General features: G+C 41.1%; 2 protein-coding genes across 2 annotated transcripts; both read right to left on the bottom strand.

Annotated features, from left to right (window-relative positions):
* Positions 1-224: 224 nt before the first annotated feature.
* Positions 225-13,079, bottom strand: ccdc169 (coiled-coil domain containing 169; the record flags this gene model as incomplete). The annotated part of the gene is made up of 8 exons (XM_084074350.1): positions 225-399; positions 1,113-1,189; positions 1,488-1,541; positions 3,593-3,691; positions 6,925-6,965; positions 8,294-8,404; positions 8,735-8,817; positions 13,003-13,079. 8 exons carry the CDS (start codon positions 13,077-13,079, stop codon positions 225-227), a joined length of 717 nt encoding a protein of 238 aa, XP_083930476.1.
* A 5,743-nt stretch (positions 13,080-18,822) lies between these two features.
* LOC311057392 (caspase-8-like) lies at positions 18,823-20,377 on the bottom strand (the record flags this gene model as incomplete). The annotated part of the gene is made up of 4 exons (XM_084074351.1): positions 18,823-18,973; positions 19,136-19,709; positions 19,921-20,023; positions 20,288-20,377. The coding sequence occupies 4 exons, from the start codon at positions 20,375-20,377 to the stop codon at positions 18,823-18,825; spliced, it is 918 nt and encodes a 305-aa protein (XP_083930477.1).
* Positions 20,378-21,284: the final 907 nt, after the last annotated feature.

Here is a 21,284-nt window from a genome sequence, read left to right on the forward strand (position 1 = left end):
TACACATTTTCAAGGCCTTTCTGGTCCATTGTGCAGCACAGTGTGAAAGGGGAAGGGGTCAGGTGTAAAGGAGAGAGAAGGTGACATGTTGAATGGTCATGGAAGGTCAAACCCGTTAGCGTGGTGAACGGGTTTGACAAGACACCTCGCTAAGCCACCAGGACGTGTGTCCCCTATATGATCACCTCATACACTGGTGTGTGAAACAGCAGGCCTGCATGCGGTTAGGAGCTGGGTTTCAGGGAATGCTTCTGCGTGGGTAGCCTGCTTCCTGTCACAGCCTTCCTCATAGCTCCTCCTCTTCCTCCTCCTCCCACGCGTCCGGCTCCACCCACCTCTCGTTTATGTTCCTCTCTCTTAATGGAACGATTCTCTGACGTCCTGGCGGTCTGCTTCTCTCTATTAAGACATAAACCAAATAAGTAAGTAAGTAAGTAAGTAAGGAGGGTCGGAGAGGCTTATTGTCGCTTGTTGGTATCAGCCGAGAACGCAGGAGTCTTTCCGCGTTCCCCTGGGGGGGTCTATGCTACCCTTAGATGGATTGCTGAGGTGGAGGCTCGAGGCTCGAGGCGCAACACGCGACACCTACCATCAGCTCCCAGTACTTATAGCGCAACACGCAACACCTACCATCAGCTCCTAGTACTTATAGCGCAACACGCAACACCTACCATCAGCTCCCAGTACTTATAGCGCAACACGCAACACCTCCCATCAGCTCCTAGTACTTATAGCGCAACACGCAACACCTACCATCAGCTCCCAGTACTTATAGCTCAACACCTATCAACAGCTCCCAGCACTTACCGCACGACTTGCCCCACCCATGCTGTGCTACTCATACGCTGAGTTGGCGGTGCCTGGGATCAAACCCATGACCATCAAGTCCAAGAGCGGAGTGCTCTACCAACTCACTGTGTGTGAGTGTGTGTGTGTGTGTGTGTGTGTGTGTGTGTGTGTGTGTGTGTGTGTGTGTGTGTGTGTGTGTGTGTGTGTGTGTGTGTGTGTGTGTGTGTGTGTGTGTGTGTGTGTGTGTGTGTGTGTGTGTGTGTGTGTGAATCTGGATATTCCCCACTTTTTGCACTCATCTGATTTCATTTACAGTTACTGACCTTGCTAGGTGGCTCTCTGGCGCCTCTCGTGGCTGGGTGGAGTACTGTCTCCTGTTGGCTTCAATGGTTGAAGACAGCTAAAAAAGGAAGGACAGAGAGACACTGTGGTCAGGGCCAGTTCAAGACACTGCAATTGCATAATCAGTCAGAGCCAAAACAAATTATGAGTTGGCACATGATACTACCCATTGTAGCAGCATTTAATTAGAAGAGAATTCTCTTACAGTTGATTTAAAGAGAATTAAATGTAGCAAATCAACACATGCAAAGGTACTTGGCAAATATCCCAACAACTACTGTTAATGATAATTCATTTGTATAGAGCTTTTCCAAACACGGTCACAGATGCTTTACAGAACAAGGTAAAATGCTTACCTTGGCAATTTCCGAGAGATATGCTCGCCTTTCATCGTTTGTTTTGTGGAACGCCTGACATTGGAAGAAATATAAAGTACTGTTTCATTATCTTTTTCTTAATTGAAGCAGATACAAATATGAGCCATTATCAATTTATGCACGTACATCGTTGCTGCCAGGCAGAAATGTGGTATCTCCATATTCCAACTGTATATGTTTTCTTTTTCTTTCATAAATGAATGCCCTACTGCGCCATACAACAGTGTTAGGCAAAAGTGGCGAGCTATTAAATGTCAAAACGTCTTGCCATAGTATTCTACGTATATATCCGTTGCTATACATCTGCTGCTAAGTGATGCCTCTTAATTGTACACGAAACCGTGATATTCTGCTTATTTCTTTTATTTCTTTTGAGCTCACACCTCTGTATATTTGATATCCTACAGTATCTAACCATTTTACTTTGTTTCTATTCTCTATTCTTATATGACTACATTTTGTAAATGCAAAATGTTGGGAGCTTGTACAGAAAATAACTACGCCGCCCCCACACCTGCAAACCTGTGATGCGACAACAATGAACTTGAAGTGGAGTTGAAGTCGAAATAACTGCAGCAAGCGAGGTGGTTTTAGACATGCTGTCACCATTCCAGCTGGCCGAGACGCACAATAATGTTGCATAACATTACAAACAAGAAATACAGTAGAATTACAAGCAAAGAAATAGGTGAAATGGTTAACTTCTGGCTATCAGTGTCCTATACTATGCTAGGCCAACAGTACTCAACAGTTCAATGAATCAATGAATCAATCTACCATACATATCCACGTACCGATCGGTCTGTTTTTTTCTTTTCCGATCTATCTGTATCTAAATGTCACAGCCTTCAGAGCAGTGTTGATTTTGACAGCAATTTTTTATTTAGTTTTAGTCATAGTCCTTTGCATAGTTTTAGTCATATTTTAGAAATCTGAAATGTTTTAGTTTTAGTCTAGTTTTAGTCGACTAAATATCATAAGATTATAGTCGACTAAATCTACAGTTGATTTAGTCAACTAAAATGTATTTTGACTGGCCTTGATGGTGTCGTAATGGCTGATTTTACACTTTTGCATGCTGAAGATAGCCGATCTACAAGCTCACAACGCGTCGCAGCGTGTCATCAGACTGTTGAACAAGGCATGACCAGCGCCTGTCATCAGGCTGGCCCTGGACTTTTGCTTTTCGTCATGAGTCATGGACCTACAATACCTGTGGATTATACCAGCGAAAGTGACCTTTTTGTGGACTATGTGGTAGAACCTGACACACGCTGATACTCTGCACCTCACTGATATTCTTCTTGCACCTTAAAGGGATAGTTCACCGCAAAATTACTTTTTCTATCGATTAGTCATCCCATGGAGACCTGAATTCATGGATATTTTTTTTGTTTTTGTTGCATTCCTATGTCAATAATTTGATTCCGGTAGGATACACAAAGAGTTTCCCTTGTGTCTCCTACCGGAACCGCTGCCTACCGTTCCGCTGGTCATCAAATTATTGGCTTAGCAATGCGTCAAAAACAAAACATATCCATGAATTCAAGTCTCCATGGGGTGAATAATCGATAGGAAAAAAAATGTTTTGGGGTGAACTATCCTTTTAATGTCTATCATGTATATCATGAACAGTATATACCAGAGCTGCTATGCTCATGCACCTGTTTAAACCTCATGTATACACTTATTTTTTCCCCTTTTTATCTAGAAACAACAAAAACGATGGAACTTATTGCACAAAAACAAATTTCACTCACAGTTTTACACCTGCGATGTGACAATAAAGATTCCGATTCTGATCCTGTCTGTGATTAGTTGTCTGTCTGCTTACGGCTTACCAAGGATTACCAACTGCTAATTCTGTGTGATAAACCTTGTTTCAACCATAATATCATCACTGAGCAGAACATTAACCCTGCTATCCTAGTTACTTTCGTTGTTTTCTAAGCACTCCGTTTACTTGACCTCTTGCCCTGTTGTTGTCGACTAGTATTCCTTGAAAAGGAGAAAGGCGAGCACTCGTCAGTTGAATAGTTCACAGTTCACGTGTATCGGGTTCACGGTTCTGGCAGAAACAGTACCTTTCCTTCCTGTTCGATTCGGAGACGACCGTCCATCAGTTGAGTCTGTAGGTCAGACCTCTCATCAGTCAGGAGCTTCAGTCTCTGTCTCAGTGTGTCCTGCAGAAGACAATGTTTGCAGCTACTTATCACAATTTATGTCACACACGCTTACAATTAATGCTGCAAAAAACTGAACTATGTAACTATATAATATGTTTATGGATAAAATGTTATATTAACCAATCTGTATGGTGGAGCATTGTTTCTCAAACTTTTCAGGCTGCGTCCACCCAAAATAACAATATTTTAACTGTGGAGTAAACGATCTACACGTTCATCGCTCTAATATTGGCACCGTGAGCTTCTTAGCAAAGTCTACCACCTGGAGTGGCCACTGGTTGGGACCAGTGTTGCCAGATTCTGTGAAAGAAACAAGCAACCAGGTCTAGGAAAACCAGCCCAAAAGAAGCAACTATAGGCCACATGAGCACTTTAACATACAGATCAGCTATTTGAAAATAGCAGATCTACAAGCTCACAACGCGTCGCGATGCAACGCGTTGTGAGCTTGTAGATCGGCTATTTTCAAATAAAATCTTGCGGGGAAATTATAATAAGCAGCAGATATGGCAACCCTGGTTGGGACCGTGCACGGCGTACAAATATAATAAGGGGGACAGTAACAATTAGTCTGCTATTACATTATAAGACATACAATAACCACTTTAGCCCCATTTTAAACCTAGGCTATTTGAAAATAGTAGATCTACAAGCTCGCGACACGTTTGTGAGCTTGTAGATCTGCTATTTTCAAACATTTTAGTACTTTTGCTTTTGGTACTTTAAATACATTTTGATACCAAAACTTTTGTACTTTTACTCAAGTAATTATTTTATTCTGGACTTTTACTTGTAACAGAGAACTTCTGCATTGCAGTATTGATACTTTGACTTAAGTAAAACATTTGAGTACTTTTTCCACCTGCCAGGAACTGTCCGCCCCCCTTTTCTCAGACCAGGGTGAATTATAAACCACTGAAAATGGCCATGCCAACAAACAGCCCCAAAGACACGATGCCAGCACTATTTTTTTGATCCCACCGAGTAAAAAGGCGATATTTTTAACCACTTGAACTCAATATCGTCTCTGTCGGGTGGAAACCTGTCCAAAACTGTTACTTTTCAGGATTCATATTCAAAAACAGCAAAAGTAGCAGATCATGCCATCATGCATTTGAGTCAAATGTTTCATATCATCATAAAAAAAACTATTTTGAGATATCTTTGGGGCTTTTCTGCCTTTGATTGAATAGTAGAGACGGACAGCATACAGGGAGAGACAGACGGGGGAATGACACGCAGCAAAGGTCGTCGGGCTTGGGAATCGAACTCACGACTCACTGTCGGGCTACTTTAGAGGCTATTTGTGGTATGCGCCTTAACCACTGGCGCCTCCATATTGGTATAACTCAATATTGGAGCATCTGTTGCTTCAGATTTGCAGACACACGCACACTCACGTGTAGGACACACACACACACACACACACACACACACACACACACACACACACACACACACACACACACACACACACACACACACACACACACACACACACACACACACACACACACACACACACACACACACACACACACACTTTGTGCCTGGGTGGAGAGTGATTAAGTAATGTAATTAATGTGTTGCTTTGTATAAGCCCAATGATTACTGTGCTGTGATTAACGTCTGCTTTGCAGCCATCAACAGAAGGAGGAGACGGACGGACGGACGGACAGATGGATGGATGCATCTTCTAATAGATGGTGTTCACCCTTAAATCTCTCTGTCTCCTTCTGCTGGTATACTAATAATAATAATAATGCACATCTCAAACAGTCTGGGAGTGGATTGTCTGTTAATCTGCTCTTTCTTTGGAACATTCTTAGTGCAAAACAAATAAGAGAGGAAATGTATTGAATTATGTAGAGCAGTGGTTCTCAAACTTTTTCATGTTAAGGACCCCCAAATTGACACTTATTAGCCCGCGGACCCCCATTTGAAAAGATATGCCACGGACCCCCCCATAAGAGATGATTTTTTACAGCTCTAGCAGTCAATTCTCAACCATTTTAATTGAAGGACCCCCAGTTTGGCATGCAAAAGGCTACGGACCCCTATTTTATGGCATTTCTATCTCTGGGGCCCCAATTCATATTGTAAAATCAAAGTTCATTTAACTCTGAGAGTGTACAAATGGAACCAAATGGACCCTAACGGGTCCATTTGGTTCCATTTGTACACTCTCAGAGTTACAGACACATAAGGATCAATTTGGTTCCTAACTATTAATTTGGCTGGGGACCCCCTGGAACCCCCTCAAGTACCTCTGGGGGTCCCCGGACCCCACTTTGAGAACCAACGATGTAGAGCAGCGATTCCCAACCATGTGGGGGCTGGGGCTCCACTGGTTGGGCTGTGAGGATTCTGCAAGCGGGCCCCCAAATATTTGGCAAAACACTTGTAATGTCATGGTATTCTTTCCTTAAAACCTTAAAAAAAATGTTATGTGATACTGATGAATAGGAACTTGAAGCATAGCCTACAATACGGTCCATTGATCCAAGCCGCAACACAAATGATTGATTGATGATCATTTAAAATAAACATGCTCTGAAAATGCACCCTGCCCGCCCATGTGACCACGTACTGGTCATGTGACCACGTACTGGTCATGTGACCATGTGCTGCGAACACTTTCAAGACTTTCAAGAAGTGAAAAAGATCCAGAAAATGTTGGGTACCACTGATGTAGATTTGGTGATTTAAGCCAGTGCTTCTCAAACTTTTTCGTGCCAAGGACCCCCAAATTGTTAGGCATTTGGCTGCGGACCCCCATCTGAAAATGTTTTGTGCCAGGGACCCCCCCAGAAGAGAATATTTGTGTTCAAAAATTCAAAATCATTCAAAATGTTAATGTCAAAATGTTTCAAACATTCTAAAAAATAGCAGATGTACAAGCTCGCAGCGCGGCACGAAGTGACGCGCTGTGAGCTTGTAGATCTGCTATTTTTGAATAGCCAACATATTAATTAATTATTAATTAATAGATAAAGGTTAAAAATGATTAAGGACCCCACTTTGAGAACCACTGGTGTAATCGATGCACACACCGCGCAAATCAGCCATCGGATTCCATCCCCACAAACACCTTCAGAGAGAGGCAGACGAGTCTCGTCTCGTATTGTACAATTAAATGTGTTCTTACTTGGAAATGACCAACTTTATTCTAAGAACCTCGGCTGTCATCTGTCCTGCTATTTGGTCACACTGGTCGCACTAATACTCACCACTGGCATGTCATCATAGGACCGGATAGAGGCCAACCGATCTGCAGAGAAATAGTATGATAATGTCATCATCACCAAGCTAATGGAAACTACAGTCTTTCTCTTCCTGGACACTGAAATAGGATGTGTGATCCAAGGTATGAAACATAACATAGAGGCAAATACTCAGCATGCCTTGCTGAAAGACGAGAGGATATTGAATTAATGATCTGATCTTATCTTATCTTATCTTATCTCCGCCACAGACTGTTGATCAGAGCTATGGCTATGTTTTAGGTATCTTACCTCACCTCGATCAGTGATAAGAGTCTCGGCTTGATTGATTCTCTGATTTGCCTATCAGACCCTCAGCCTGATCTGGCAGGTTGCCATAGCAACCAGGTACAGGAAGTTTGACCTCTTTATCACATGACCGAGGTTGGGAGGTTGGGACTGGAGGTTAGGGCCGCAAAGCAAAGCGGGGAGGGTGGAGAGGAGAGGCCAGAGGGGCCGGACTTTGCATGACGTGTGTGCAGAGTGACTAGGCCAGTGCTGTCTGGACCAACCTCGGATCGGGCCTAGATGTCAGGGCTGTGAAGCGGCCCTCACATCTAGTTGTTATTTATTTGTAAATGCACACAGGTATACTAAAAGAAATATATATATATATATATATATATATATATATATATATATATATATATATATATATATATATATATATATATATATACATATATATGTATATATATATGTATATATATATATATATATATATATATATATATATATACATATATATATATATATATATATATATATATATATATATTGCCTACACAGACTGTACATGTGAGCTTTGTTATGACGTTTTGCAATAAAAAACATTGAATATACTGTATTTTCATCACATGCATTTTGTTTTTAAATAAACCTCCTTGCACTCATGCAAGCCTAGCATTTAGAGGTGTGAGGTTTCCCCCTAGTGGCTGTTATAGGTACTTTATCTGAGCTTAGTGATTGTGATTTGTCCTACACAGCAACCACCTGCTGAATTCTACTGTCAAATTGCCCCATGACCGGTGCACATGTGTCCAACAAGGATTTTGTTTGTTTGTTCAACTGTAATGTAGCCAAACTGTATGGATTTGCATGAATAGTCCTACATGGTTAATGGAATGGACGGTGATAGGCAGACACCTTGTTCTCTGATGACACCTGATAGTTTTATTATAACAAAGGTAACACAACTCATTGTTTTTAATACTAAATGAATAAAAACATAATAAAAACATATTTTGAAAGTATGGCGAATAATGGCTGCATGAATAATAGGCTACTCGTAGTAGGCCTATATGACAGTAAATCAGGTTTCAAACATATAGCCTACCCATTGGGTTTCCTCTCAGGTCCTCCAGTCTCTCGTGAACGATGGATATCTGTCTCTCCAGCTGTCCATTTAGCTCTATCTGCGTCTCATACCTGGTCTTCCACTCGTTGCCTGTAAGATATAGATATATATATATATATAGCCTATTAGGACATAATATAACAAAAAAGTTGTATACAGTTATAGTGAATTTGAACATATGTCTGCGTGTTTAATGAATATTCCATAGTTAAGGTCTAATATTTCTACAAATTGCTACAAAACCTGTATATCCAATCATTTTGGGCTTAGAAGTTGCAGGATAAATGTAGGTCTGATAATGATGTAGCGTGCTGTATGTTCATCACTCATACATACATACTTTACATTCGACCATTTTTCTAATGTTTTTTGACATACAAATTCACAGCAGATCAAACACAAAGATGATGATCCCCTCACCTTCTCCATCCACACTGTGCAGTCTGTCCTGCAGCTCACACAGTGTGCTCCTCAAATCAGTGACAGAGTCCTCAAGCATCTCCCTGCAACCAACAACAATTCAATACATATTTGCATTTCACAATAGACCCAACTTCTACACGCAAGCAGGCAGGCATGCAGGCACGCACGCGCACACACGCGCACACACACACACACACACACACACACACACACACACACACACACACACACACACACACACACACACACGCACACAAATTGGTTGAGAACCACTGGGATATAGACGGGGCCGAAAATGGAAAATTCTGTAACCATGTAGGCATTTTTGAGTAAAAGTTGGCATCCAGCATTTTTTCAAAGTTCAATGTGTCCCCAATAAGAATCCACCGGATGCCAGTGAAATAAGAGTCCCAGTTTTTTTTATTCCTCCGCCAAAGAAGATCTGAGCGTCTGTTTGTAAGCAGGATTACGGAAAAACTACTGCGCCAACTTTTATGAAACTTGGTGGAAGGGTGTAGCATGGGCTGATGATGAACCAAATTAACTTCCCATGCCCCTCGGCCATAATGGGGCGGGGCAATGGGCGTGGTCAATCGCAAAAAGACTCCCAACTCCCAAATGGCTTCACATAACGCCACAAAACTTTGTAGCAGGGATGGTCATCGCCTAAGAAAGAACGGATGCACTTTACACATCCACTGGCTAAAAGAGGGCACGGCAACCTAACAGAGCCCAGCACAGCCCACCAGAGCCCATTATAGCCCACCAGAGCCCAGCAGTCCGGCACATTCCAGCACACAAAGTCCAGGCCACTGGGAGAATAGCCTAGGGCATGGGGGTAGTTAAATGACTGTAATAGGCTATACAGGGCTGGGTCCAGCTGGAATAGGCTAGACTAGAATGTTCTAGGCCTTACTAGACTCTAATAAGCTCTAGGCTGTACTAGGCTCTTGTCAGCCCTGTAGCCCCTTTGCACTTGAGATTAACCACTGTGTCCACGGGCAATAGTTTTACAAGGGTTTGTGTCCACCGGCAATAGTTTTACATGACAGTTTCTAGGCTATAGTATAGTACTGCCCCGTACAACCTAACAGAGCCCAGCACAGCCAACCAGAGCCCATAGCCCACCAGAGCCCAGCAGTTCGGCACATTCCAGCACACAAAGTCCAGCCCACTGGGAGAATAGCCTAGGGTATGGGGGTAGTTAAATGACTGTAATAGGCTATACAGGGCTGGGTCCAGCTGGAATAGACTAGACTAGAATGTTCTAGGTCTTAATAGACTATAATAGGCTCTATTAGGCTGTACTAGGCTCTTGTCAGCCCTTTAGCCCCTTTGCACTTGAGATTAACCACTGTGTCCACGGGCAATAGTTTTACATGGGTTTGTGTCCACCGGCAATAGTTTTACATGAACATTTCTAGGCTATTAGAGTCTAGTAAGGCCTAGTACATTCTAGTCTAGCCTATTCCAGCTGAACCCAGCACTGTATAGCCTATTACAGTCATTTAACTACGCCCATACCCTAAACTATTCTCCCAGTGGGCTGGACTTTGTGTGCTGGAATGTGCCGGACTGCTTAGCTCTGGTGGGCTATAATGGGCTCTGGTGGGCTGTGCTGGGCTCTGTTAGGTTGTATGGGGCAGTACTATACTATATCCTAAACATTTTCATGTAAAACAATTGCCGGTGGACACAAACCCATGTAAAACTATTGCCCGTGGACACAGTGGTTAATCTCAAGTGCAAAGGGGCTAAAGGGCTGACAAGAGCCTAGTACAGCCTAATATAGCCAATTAGAGTCTAGTAAGACCTAGAACATTCTAGTCTAGCCTATTCCAGCTGGACCCAGCCCTGTATAGCCTATTACAGTCATTTAACTACCCCCATACCCTAGGCCATTCTCCCAGTGGGCTGGACTTTGTGTGCTGGAATGTGCCGGACTGCTGGGCTCTGGTGGGCTATAATGGGCTCTGGTGGGCTGTGCTGGGCTCTGTTAGGTTGTACGGGGCAGTACTATACTATAGCCTAAACATTTTCATGTAAAACTATTGCCGGTGGACACAAACCCATGTAAAACTATTGCCCGTGGACACAGTGGTTAATCTCAAGTGCAAAGGGGCTACAGGGCTGACAAGAGCCTAGTACAGCCTAATAGAGCCTATTAGAGTCTAGTAAGGCCATTAAGTAAGTGGACATTAAAACATAGACTTAGATTCGAGAGCTAAACTTTTAGGACTAAAAGAGAAAAACAAATTGTAATGCCTTACCAAATTCTTGCATAATTTATGCTAATAAGGAAAGGTAGCATGATTGCATGGTAATAGATGGATTTCTGGACATCATAAACATGGACTTAAACTCTTAGATTACCTTTATATAAGTTAATTAAAAGCTAAATTATAGCCTTTTCCCAGTTTTTGGCAATTAAGTTGCTCATTATGCAAATTTCTCGATATTTATGCATAAACCGAGACTTTTACAGCAGAAAATGGATTCAGCGCCTAAAAATCATATAGAAACAACTCACTTAGTACTTTTACTCAAAAATGCCTACCACATTGTTTTCCAGGGGGAATTTTCCATTTTCGGCCCTGTCTTAATATAAGACAAAGGGGCTCTGATCGGGCTTGCCCAAATTTGGAGTCATTTGTCATCATAGATACTAGATAGATACATGACCGATGTCACAGGCTGGTCACATGCAGTCTGAGATCTAGCAGCCCTACTTTGGAGCCAAATCAAGAAACAAAGGGGTTTTATTTGTCACATTAAGTATATGTACTTGATTAACATGCATTCAATAGTGTTTCTTGTTGATTTTGCCCGTACAATATTTAGAAACAACACAGGCCTACTTACACTAATGTTATGCAAGTAGTTAGCTTTTAATACCATAATTCACCACCAGTGGGCACCTCAGTTTCCGTAGTGTAGTGGTTATCACGTTCGCCTAACACGCGAAAGGTCCCCGGTTCGAGACCGGGCGGAAACAGGCTTTTCTTTTGTCTGTTGACAATAATAAAAATACCAGCGCAGTTTAGATTAGAAAGAGCATAATTAATCATACCAAATTTAACTTAGCCCTGTCTGTGTTTACATATCAATACGATAAATAAATGTTTTACAATCATTTCCCTCTATACCAACAGTTATCAGCCACTAGCTGTAGAATACAACTCTCGTAGACGTATTTATGATTCTGACGTTTTCAATCTACGAGAGTTGTAGGGTTCACGCCCCACGGAGACAGGGACTTTCTGCACTATGCCCCGTAGACACTCCAAACATGTACACATTGAAAGAAAGGGTGCTTACCCCCACGCCCCAAATGTTAAATGTCTCTACGTGGTAGTAGTTTAATGTAATAATCCATATCTTTCAATAAAGAAGTGTTTTAATGCCGTCTGTGGTCGAACGCCATTTTTTCACCCTCGTTTACTTCCTGTTTACATTTAGCGTAATTCCGGGTTTCACCGGATGCGCCCCGTCACTACCGCCCATTGGGAACTTCCGACAGAATCGGCCACAGACGGCATTAAAACACTTCTTTATTGAAAGATATGGATTATTACATTAAACTACTACCACGTAGAGACAGTTAACATTTGGGCCTTGAGGGTAAGCACCTTTACGTCAGAATCATAACTACGTCTACGAGAGTTGTATTCTACAGCTAATCAGCCACTAGAGTTGTGTGGTGTTTTTTACCTGCAGAAACACACTGTCCTCTTTTCAAAAAACATCCCATCTACCAAAACAAACCAGTCAAAACACCCCAAAAAATACAGCGCGATGGCAGAGTATACCTGCATGTAAACACCACCACAAAACATAACACCACAAACAGCCATTATTGTCCAGTTTCTGGGAAACAAATCGCTGGACAGCGCCCGGGGTTCGATTCCCCACATGGAGACGGAAGAGGGACCTACTTAACAAGTAGAATTGTTTGAATGAAGTAACCACTGAACTAAAACACCGCGCGGAGTCCGGAACGGCGGGGACGCTATTGTTATCAGAGAGAGAGAGAGAGAGAGAGAGAGAGAGAGAGAGAGAGAGAGAGAGAGAAGATTTGGTTGCGGGTTTTTTTTAGGGGGGGGGGGGGGGGGGGCTTCTTTGACACACACGTGCACACACACACACACACACACACACACACACACACACACACACACACACACACACACACACACACACACACACACACACACACAAGGCCTATATTATAAACAACTACATGTAGCCTATAGATACAAACTTACTTCATTTCTCTTTCTTGCTCCAGTTCAGCCTGCAGACGTGCCAGGTCATATTTACTGTAGTCTGCCTCCCCGACCATGATGTTCCTGATGTTAGTCATACTGAGGAAAGGTTTGTTTCCCTGGGTTCCCATGGAGACAGACAGCTGTAGTAGGCTAGTCTCTTGATCCCATTGCTTGAAGTGGAAGGGGCCCCTCCCACCAGTGGTGTAAAGTAACTAATTACATTTACTCAAGTACTTAAGTACAATTTTGAGGCATTTTCACTTGAGTTTCTCCAATTTCCAATACTTTTACTTCTACTCCACTACATCTCTTAGGTAAATATTGTACTTTTTACTCCACTACAATTATTTGAAAACTTTAGTTATTAGTTACTTTGCAGATTTAAAATTACTATAGTATGAAACATACATTAACCACTTTAGCCCATAAGCCTAGACTATTTGAAAGTAGCCGATCTAGAAGCTCACAACATGTTGTGAACTTTTAGATCAGCTTTTTTCAAACATTCTTGTACTTTTACTTTTGGTATTGAAAGTATATTTTGATGCCAATACTATTGTACTTTTACTCAAGTAACATTTTGAACACAGGCCTTTTACTTGTAAGCAGAGTATTTTTATGTTGTGGTATTGCTACTTTTACTTATATATGCAGAAGAAAAATGCATTTCCATTGTACTGTTGTATTTCCAGTTTTCAGTACTTGTACTTCTACTCCACTACATCTCAGAGGCAAATATTGTACTTTTACTCCACTACAATTATTTGAAAACTTGAGTTACTAGTTACTTTGCAGATATAAATTATTACATTATAAAACATACATTAACCACTTTAGCCCTATTTTATACCAAGGCTATTTGAAAATAGCTGATCTACAAGCTCACAACGTGTCGCATCGCGACGCGTTGTGAGCTTGCAGATCTGCTATTTTCAAACATTTTTGTACTTTTACTTTTGGTACTTTAAATACATTTGGATACCAACACTTTTGTACTTTGAAGGAGCTGTGTGATACTGAGCTGTGGAGGATCCAGCAATATGCAGTGGATGTAACTCTGGACCCTGATACAGCACACTGCAAACTTATCCTGTCTGAGGATGGAAAACAAGTGAGTTGTGTAACTGTAAAGAAGAATCTCCCAGACAACACAGAGAGATTCTCTAAATATACCAATGTCTTAGGAAAACAAAGTGTCTCCTCAGGAAGGTTTTACTATGAGTTTCAGGTTACAGGGAAGACTATGTGGAGTTTAGGAGTGGCCACAGAGTCCATCAACAGGAAAGATGTAAGCACACTGAATCCCAAAAACGGTAAGTGGACTATAGGGATGTTGAATGGAAATGAGTACTGGGCTTATGCTGACCCTGATGTCCTCCTCCCTGTAAGAGAGGAGGTCCAAAAAGTGGGAGTGTTTGTGGATTATGAGGAGGGTCTGGTCTCCTTTTATGATGTGAACACCAGAGTTCATCTCTACTCTTTCACTGGCTGCACCTTCACTGAGAAACTCTTTCCATTCTTCAGTCCATGTATTAATGATGGTGGTAGAAACTCTGCTCCTCTGATCATCTCTCCTGTCAATCACATAGATTAGACTAGTGTTTCTCAGTGGGGTGGTACAGCCCCCCAGGGGGCATTCAGAGAACTTTGGGGGGCATTAGAAGAAATGTTTTTGAAAGGGGGTTTCACTGAGGTGCTCTTGGGGGGCACCAATTTAATATATTTGAGTTTTCTTTATTTCATCCTAGACTTTCTTTTATTATCACTGCAGTTACATGAGGCGTGGTTTGTGATTTGTGTTTAGTTGTGCTTTGTTTTATGAGGACGATGATGGTAGATTGGCCTCTGTAGCTGTCCAGAACATTTGTTAGTATTTGAATAGGGTTTGTAAATAATATAGCACTATGTTCATGTATTTTTAAATAAACTGCAACAATTGACAGATTTGTCAGTGTTAACCTTAACTTTAACATAAACCAACACAAAGGAGATTTTGATATTGCTGTTATTGATTGTGTTGTCAGTTCATGTTTTCCATAATGAATTTTAACTACTGTAAATGCTTATTTAGGAATAAATATTACTTCTTCCTACTTATACAGTTTTTTTTGTTTATTATGTTATTTCAGTTCAATTATTGGTAATTGTTGGGATGTTTGGCTTTTACATTTTGAATTGTATTCTTTTTTTTAATTTTCTTCAATATAAAGAATACAAAATAAATAAATAAAAATAACTAATGTTTATGTCAATTCTGTTCAGTATTTACGCTATAATGTCAGAATGAAAGTATTTAATATGTGTCTCATGTCTTAACCTTAAACCATTTAGACCTGAGGCTGATTCTACACATCGTCTGTCTAGTAGAAACCTCATAAATCTAAAACTGTTACTTTTCAGGATTCAAATTCAAAAATACCAAAAGTAGCGGTAACTACAAGCTCACAACGCGACGCGTTGTGAGCTTGTAGATCAGCTTTTTTTTATGATATAGCTGATCTTTATCTTTTGATTCTGAAAATAGACGATCTACAAGCTCACAACGCTTGTAGATCGGCTATTTTTTGATAATGTTCCCCCCCAGAGATGCTAGGGTTCAATTGGTAAATGTAAAAAAATATATTAAAAAATCCTATCACACAAAGATTTGTCACCACCCTTATAGTAACCCCTGGAATCCCCTGTTGAAGACCCCTGCTCTAAATACCATCTCCACAATTGGTATACTTTAGGCTACCCATACACATAGTTGAATGGCACACACTAATGTGTGTATTGGAGAAATTATAGGCACACTAAAATCATGAGTTGATTCATTTTGTTCAGTATTTTTCTTTGAAGAATGAAGTGTTAAATCAATATATTATGTAGGCCTATACAATATATTTATGTAATAAATAAACCGTTCATTCTTATGAAGGAACCACCATCACTACCTTTAACATCCACTAGGGAGAAACCTCACACCACTAAATGCTACTTCTCTTCAGTGCAAAGAGCTTTATTTAAATAAATGCTCAACAGGCATGAGATGAAAATATATTCAATGTACTTGTGCTTACAAGTGAGCTTGTAGATCTGCTATTTTTGGCTAAAGTTCTCCTCAGAAAAGGGATGCTAGTGGTTAATGTAAAAAATATATATCACACAATGATTTGGCAAATACAGGTAAATAAGGCCAGCACAAAGCAGGTGCTAAATGTCTCTATATTAGAGACCATTCACCTTCACAGAGTACTTTTTCCACCACCGTCCATTTGTCTGGAGCATAAAAGCAGTCTTTCCTACTAGTAGGGCTAGTTCGCTGTTCATACGTGGAATGATAACAAACGTTGTGTGAATGAAAGCATGTAGAAAGGTTTTATATTTTATTTTTAACATATTGTGATGAAACCTTTTGATGTTTATGTTACTGAAGGAAAAATGATGCAGGTAGGTAAAGGGGGGGGACATGGATTCAGACAGTGGCGTGCGCAGACATTTTGAGGGGCAGGTGCTCAAGTAAATTATACTTTTTTTTGTTTACTTGGTCTGCTCTTTTTTCCCTCTACACCTATACCTCTTTGCCAAAAATAGCCGATCTACAAGCCCACTTTTGGCTAAAGTTCTCCTCAGAAAAGGGATGCTAGGTTTCGAGTGGTTATGGTAAAAAAGAAAAATCATATCACATAAAGATTTGGCGGACCCCCTGTAGTAACTCTGAGGACCCCCTAGGGGTCCCGGACCCTCTGTTGAAGAACCCTGCTGTGCCCTTTTTTCAAAAGGGCACTTCTGGTCAAGAGGGCAAAGGGCAGGCGCTCTAGCACCACCTAGAGTCTATCTGTGCACGTCCCTGGATTCAGAAATCAAGGAAAGGTGGAACTAAAAGCCAACAAAGGTTGTTGAAGAACCACTGATCTACAACACATCTGTGACAAAACATTTGGGCAAGATTTCAGCCCGATCAGAGACCAATTGACTTCCATTATAAAATGTGAGTATAAGTATATAAAAGTATATAAAGTAGTAAGTATATACAGTAAGAACATAGAAAATGCATGTACTTCTGTGGCCTACTGGCAGTGTGCACACAGGAAATGTGTCACTGATCTGTCCAGTGGTTTGAGAGATCAGCTCCAGAGTCACAGACTGAAGCTTTTATAGACAGCTAGACACCCGTAGAGCCATGTTGTAAAAATATAAAACATTATGTGAAAAGAAATTACATTAAAGGTAGGGTAAGTGATTTTCTTTGGTTAAAATACGTGTTAAATAGCTCTATAGTGTTTGTTCAGTAAAAGGAGTCTCCTTGTCTCTCCAGCGCTTTATTAAACAGAAAATGCATTTTGGTTTCAGTTTCAGTTACATTTCCAATTTTATCCAACCAGGATAGAGAACTCAATCAGGATATATAACAAGTGAAATTGGAAGTGATGACACTAAGAAATGAGCAGGCAAAATTGGAACTGGAACACTACACAAATGAAGCTTAAAAATGGGTACTTTCTCCTGATTGGCTGAGATTTTGACACCTACCGGAAAATGTATTTTCTGTTTATTAAAGAGCTGGAGAGACGGGGAGACTCCTGTTACTGAACAAACACTCTATAGCAATGATTACTATCAGATATAGTGATTTAACCTTTTGACAAAATACTTTTTGTTTTTACCAAAAAATATCACTTACCCTACCTTTAACTTTCATCTCTGTCAACTATCTGTAATAGACTTGCATCTACCACCACTCTATGACCCCTAGCTGGCGGTGCTGTATACCACTCTGCATTTAAATGTAATATTTGGGAGTAGGTACCCATCTCTATGTCGTGTGGCCATTATTCATCAATACATGTCTCCAACCCAATGGTGCAATAATTTCTTGAAAATATAAAACTATAAAACATGGAAAGACATATCGTATGTATAATTTGATCTAATTATATCCTCGAATTGAGCTGAGCTTGTGTTGCTTATTTTATCAAGGTATCCACAGTTGTCTCTGTCGGCTGTACCCCCTCACTGTAGATTCTCATCAAATACAAAGTTATATTTCTGGCGGTCGATCGCATTCGCAACCGTGTAACCGCACAGTGCGCGAACAGAGCATTGCCAGATTATGTGAGAGAAATAAGCAACCAGGTCTGTGAAAACAAGTCCAAAAGAAGCGACTATTATAGGCCACATGAGCACTTTAACATATAGTGTACATCGGCTATTTGAAAATAGCAGATCTACAAGCTCACAATGCGTCGCGCTGTGACAAGTTGTCGCATATTTAATTACATTTATCTTCCTGTATATACATAATTCGACTTTACCTAGGACAGGGGTCTTCAACCTTTTCAGGCCAAGGACCCCCTAACTGAGATAGAGATGAAGCAGGGACCCCCAGTACATATTACATAAAATTGTGTTGCAGATAAAAGCTTTTCATATATGTTGGGTTCATGTTAATGTGTATTTTCAGACATTTAACGACTTAAACGTCAATGCTTAGTAAACTTTCACTCAGTACTTGGTTTGCTTTTTTTCCCTCTTTGCCGAAAATAGCCGATCTACAAGCTCACAACGCCTCGCGCTGCGAGGCGTTGTGAGCTTGTAGATTGGCTATTTTCGGCTAAAGTTGTCCTTAGAATAGGGATGCTAGGGTTCAAGTGGTTAATATAAAAAACAATGATCCTATCACACAGAGAATTGGCGGACCCCCTGTAGCAACTCTGAGGACCCCCTAGGGGTCCCGGACCCCCTGTTGAAGACCCCTGACCTAGGACATTCATCATTACCCATAATGCTTTGTGTGTGGCACGTGAATGCACCTGACTTTCTGGTGTTTTGGAATCATTTGGAAATTGGTGAAAACACCAGCTTTTTCCTCAGGGTCATTCGTTTAACGTTTGACATCTGCTTTATGGCCCCCGGAGACTTTGGATGCTTTTTCTGTGCCACATCGTTGTTGACCCGAAGGAGAATGGTCAGGAGGCCGTCACCCCTGTAACAAAAACACAACATTGCCACACGCACATGATTGAACTGCAGTCAATTAAACAATTATTTGAGTATTGTGGATCAAGTAAGATTAAGATTTTCTTAATAATATATTCATATATCAATTTATATTCATGTCTTGCTTTCTTCATATTTTGAGAGTTACCTGGGACAGCCTATGTGTAGCTGTTTGCACACAGACTGTATGAACCAGCTCCCAGTTTCTATGTCCCTAAATGATACATAATTCTCCACAGTGGCCATGGCGACCAGGACATCTGCATCCACAGGAATGTGGACCACCTGAGGATCCTTCACATTCATTTTGGGTCTGATAAAATTGTCTGTTTCAACGCCTTGCTGCTCCGCCTTGCCCTGACAGGCCTGGATGAAGAACACTTTAGGCTTGTTCACAAGGACACGGCAGTTATCTCCGTTGAAGCACTCAATTATGTCTTCAATGAGGAGGAGCTTCCAATCGGTCCCGAAAACACCGCCCTTTTCTCCGTGACTCATAATGCAGCAGATAAAGACATCGCCGTGCTTTGGAGGATCCTCAACTTCAAGGTCGGTGAACTCCCTGTGCTCCGTGGACCATTCCTCTACGTAGAACCTCTGTAACTCAGCGAGGTCCTTCAAAGAAGACAAACAGTTGAGGGTCTCCTGCATTTGGCTCATGGTTTGGTCTTTAAACATCAACACTCTGAAGCCCAGCCAGCTGAATGTATCGGCCACATCGACTGCAGGGGAGGAAAACAAAGATTCAATCACCAAAAGAAACCATTTACAGAATAACATCTACTTATCATGTTACATTTTTAAATGTCAAGTTGACACGCTCGCCAAGAGCAATTTATGATGTGTGCCATAATCTTCTATTTGAGATGATTAAAAGCAACCAACAGTAGAAAATATGAGGGTAAGTGCATACTATCCAGACAACGTCCATACCAGCATCCTTGTTTGTTCCACGTCTTTGAGTGTATCCAAAGTTGTCATTGTTGATGATCACACAGAGACCTGTAGGTTTGCTGCTCACCTCGTACTGGTCATCCTACAAACACCAGAGAGAGATTTTGAGTTGGTCACAAAAACAAAATGTGTTTTTCAAATATCTGAACCCATTTCTGAACATGGAATCAACATTGTAAAGGCATCCTACACCTGTGTGGTTTTGAGATAGTTTTCAAATTAAAAGATGGATTTAAACAACCTTTAAATCTGAATACTTTCTAACTGCCTGTGTCAAATTTGACCGGGAAGTACTTTCCCGATCTGCTGCTGATCATTTAGCGTTTTGCCGTTTGCTACCGCAGACCTGGTCTTTTCCACCTGCAGTCCCATCCTCTTTGGATCGGAGGTGGTCATCGGTGCTGGTACTGGAGGTGTTGTGATCAGGGGTTAGCATCATTGTTGTTTCGATTGGGACTGAATACTAGAAGATGCGAATCCTAATTTGATCTACTCGTAAAGTAAAGGAGTAGATCAAATATCTGCACTGCACATCATAAGAGGACACTTTGGCCATACATACTGTAAATGACAGTTTGTACAAACATCATCAAAATAGCTGGATATGTTTATGCTGTTGGAACTGTTGACATTGGGACAGTGTTGCTGAAAAGGGGCTTGGAGACCGGCACATATATAGCCATGAATGAAAAAAGCATCTGTCTAGTCGTCATAAAACCTGATTGTCAAAGGTCTAGAGTAGTAGACCCCTCATAGCAGTCCGTTGGCTTTAAAGGTCCTGTGACAAGAAATGTCTCTTTTTTCATATTTTATTATTGTCTGGTGGAGAGTATGTTTTCGTTCCCGTCACGCTGTGTGTCCCCCCCCCCCCCCCCCCCCTAGCCAAGCTAACATAGGTCAAGCTTCACGTGACACGTGACAATATGTTGTCACCAATGCTTTTGATTGGCTAGCGAGACGCATGACGAAATAAAATCCTATAAATAGGTGTGTCACTTCCAAAAGCTAACATTGGTCAAGTGACACGTGACAATATGTAATATAAATAAGTAAGACAGGATTAATCAGGAACAGTACTTTCCAGTACAAACAGAGATCACAGCTGAGATCACACAATGCAACTAACTCTCATTACGCAAACTGAAGAAGCAGGAAATCATCGTCTGAAACCTCATGAAGAAGCAAAGGCGCAACGCCGACAGCAGAAGGCCAAAGCTAAGAAACAGAGACAAAGAGCACTTGAATCCCTAAATGACAAAAAACGAAGACGAGCCACAAATGCTGACAACATGACACAGCAAATATTGCTACATTCTCTGGAATAAAAAGTACAAGAGTCTGTA

The sequence above is a fragment of the Gymnoscopelus microlampas genome (genome assembly GCF_963454915.1).
Source record: "Gymnoscopelus microlampas genome assembly, chromosome: 12".
NCBI lineage: Eukaryota > Metazoa > Chordata > Actinopteri > Myctophiformes > Myctophidae > Gymnoscopelus > Gymnoscopelus microlampas.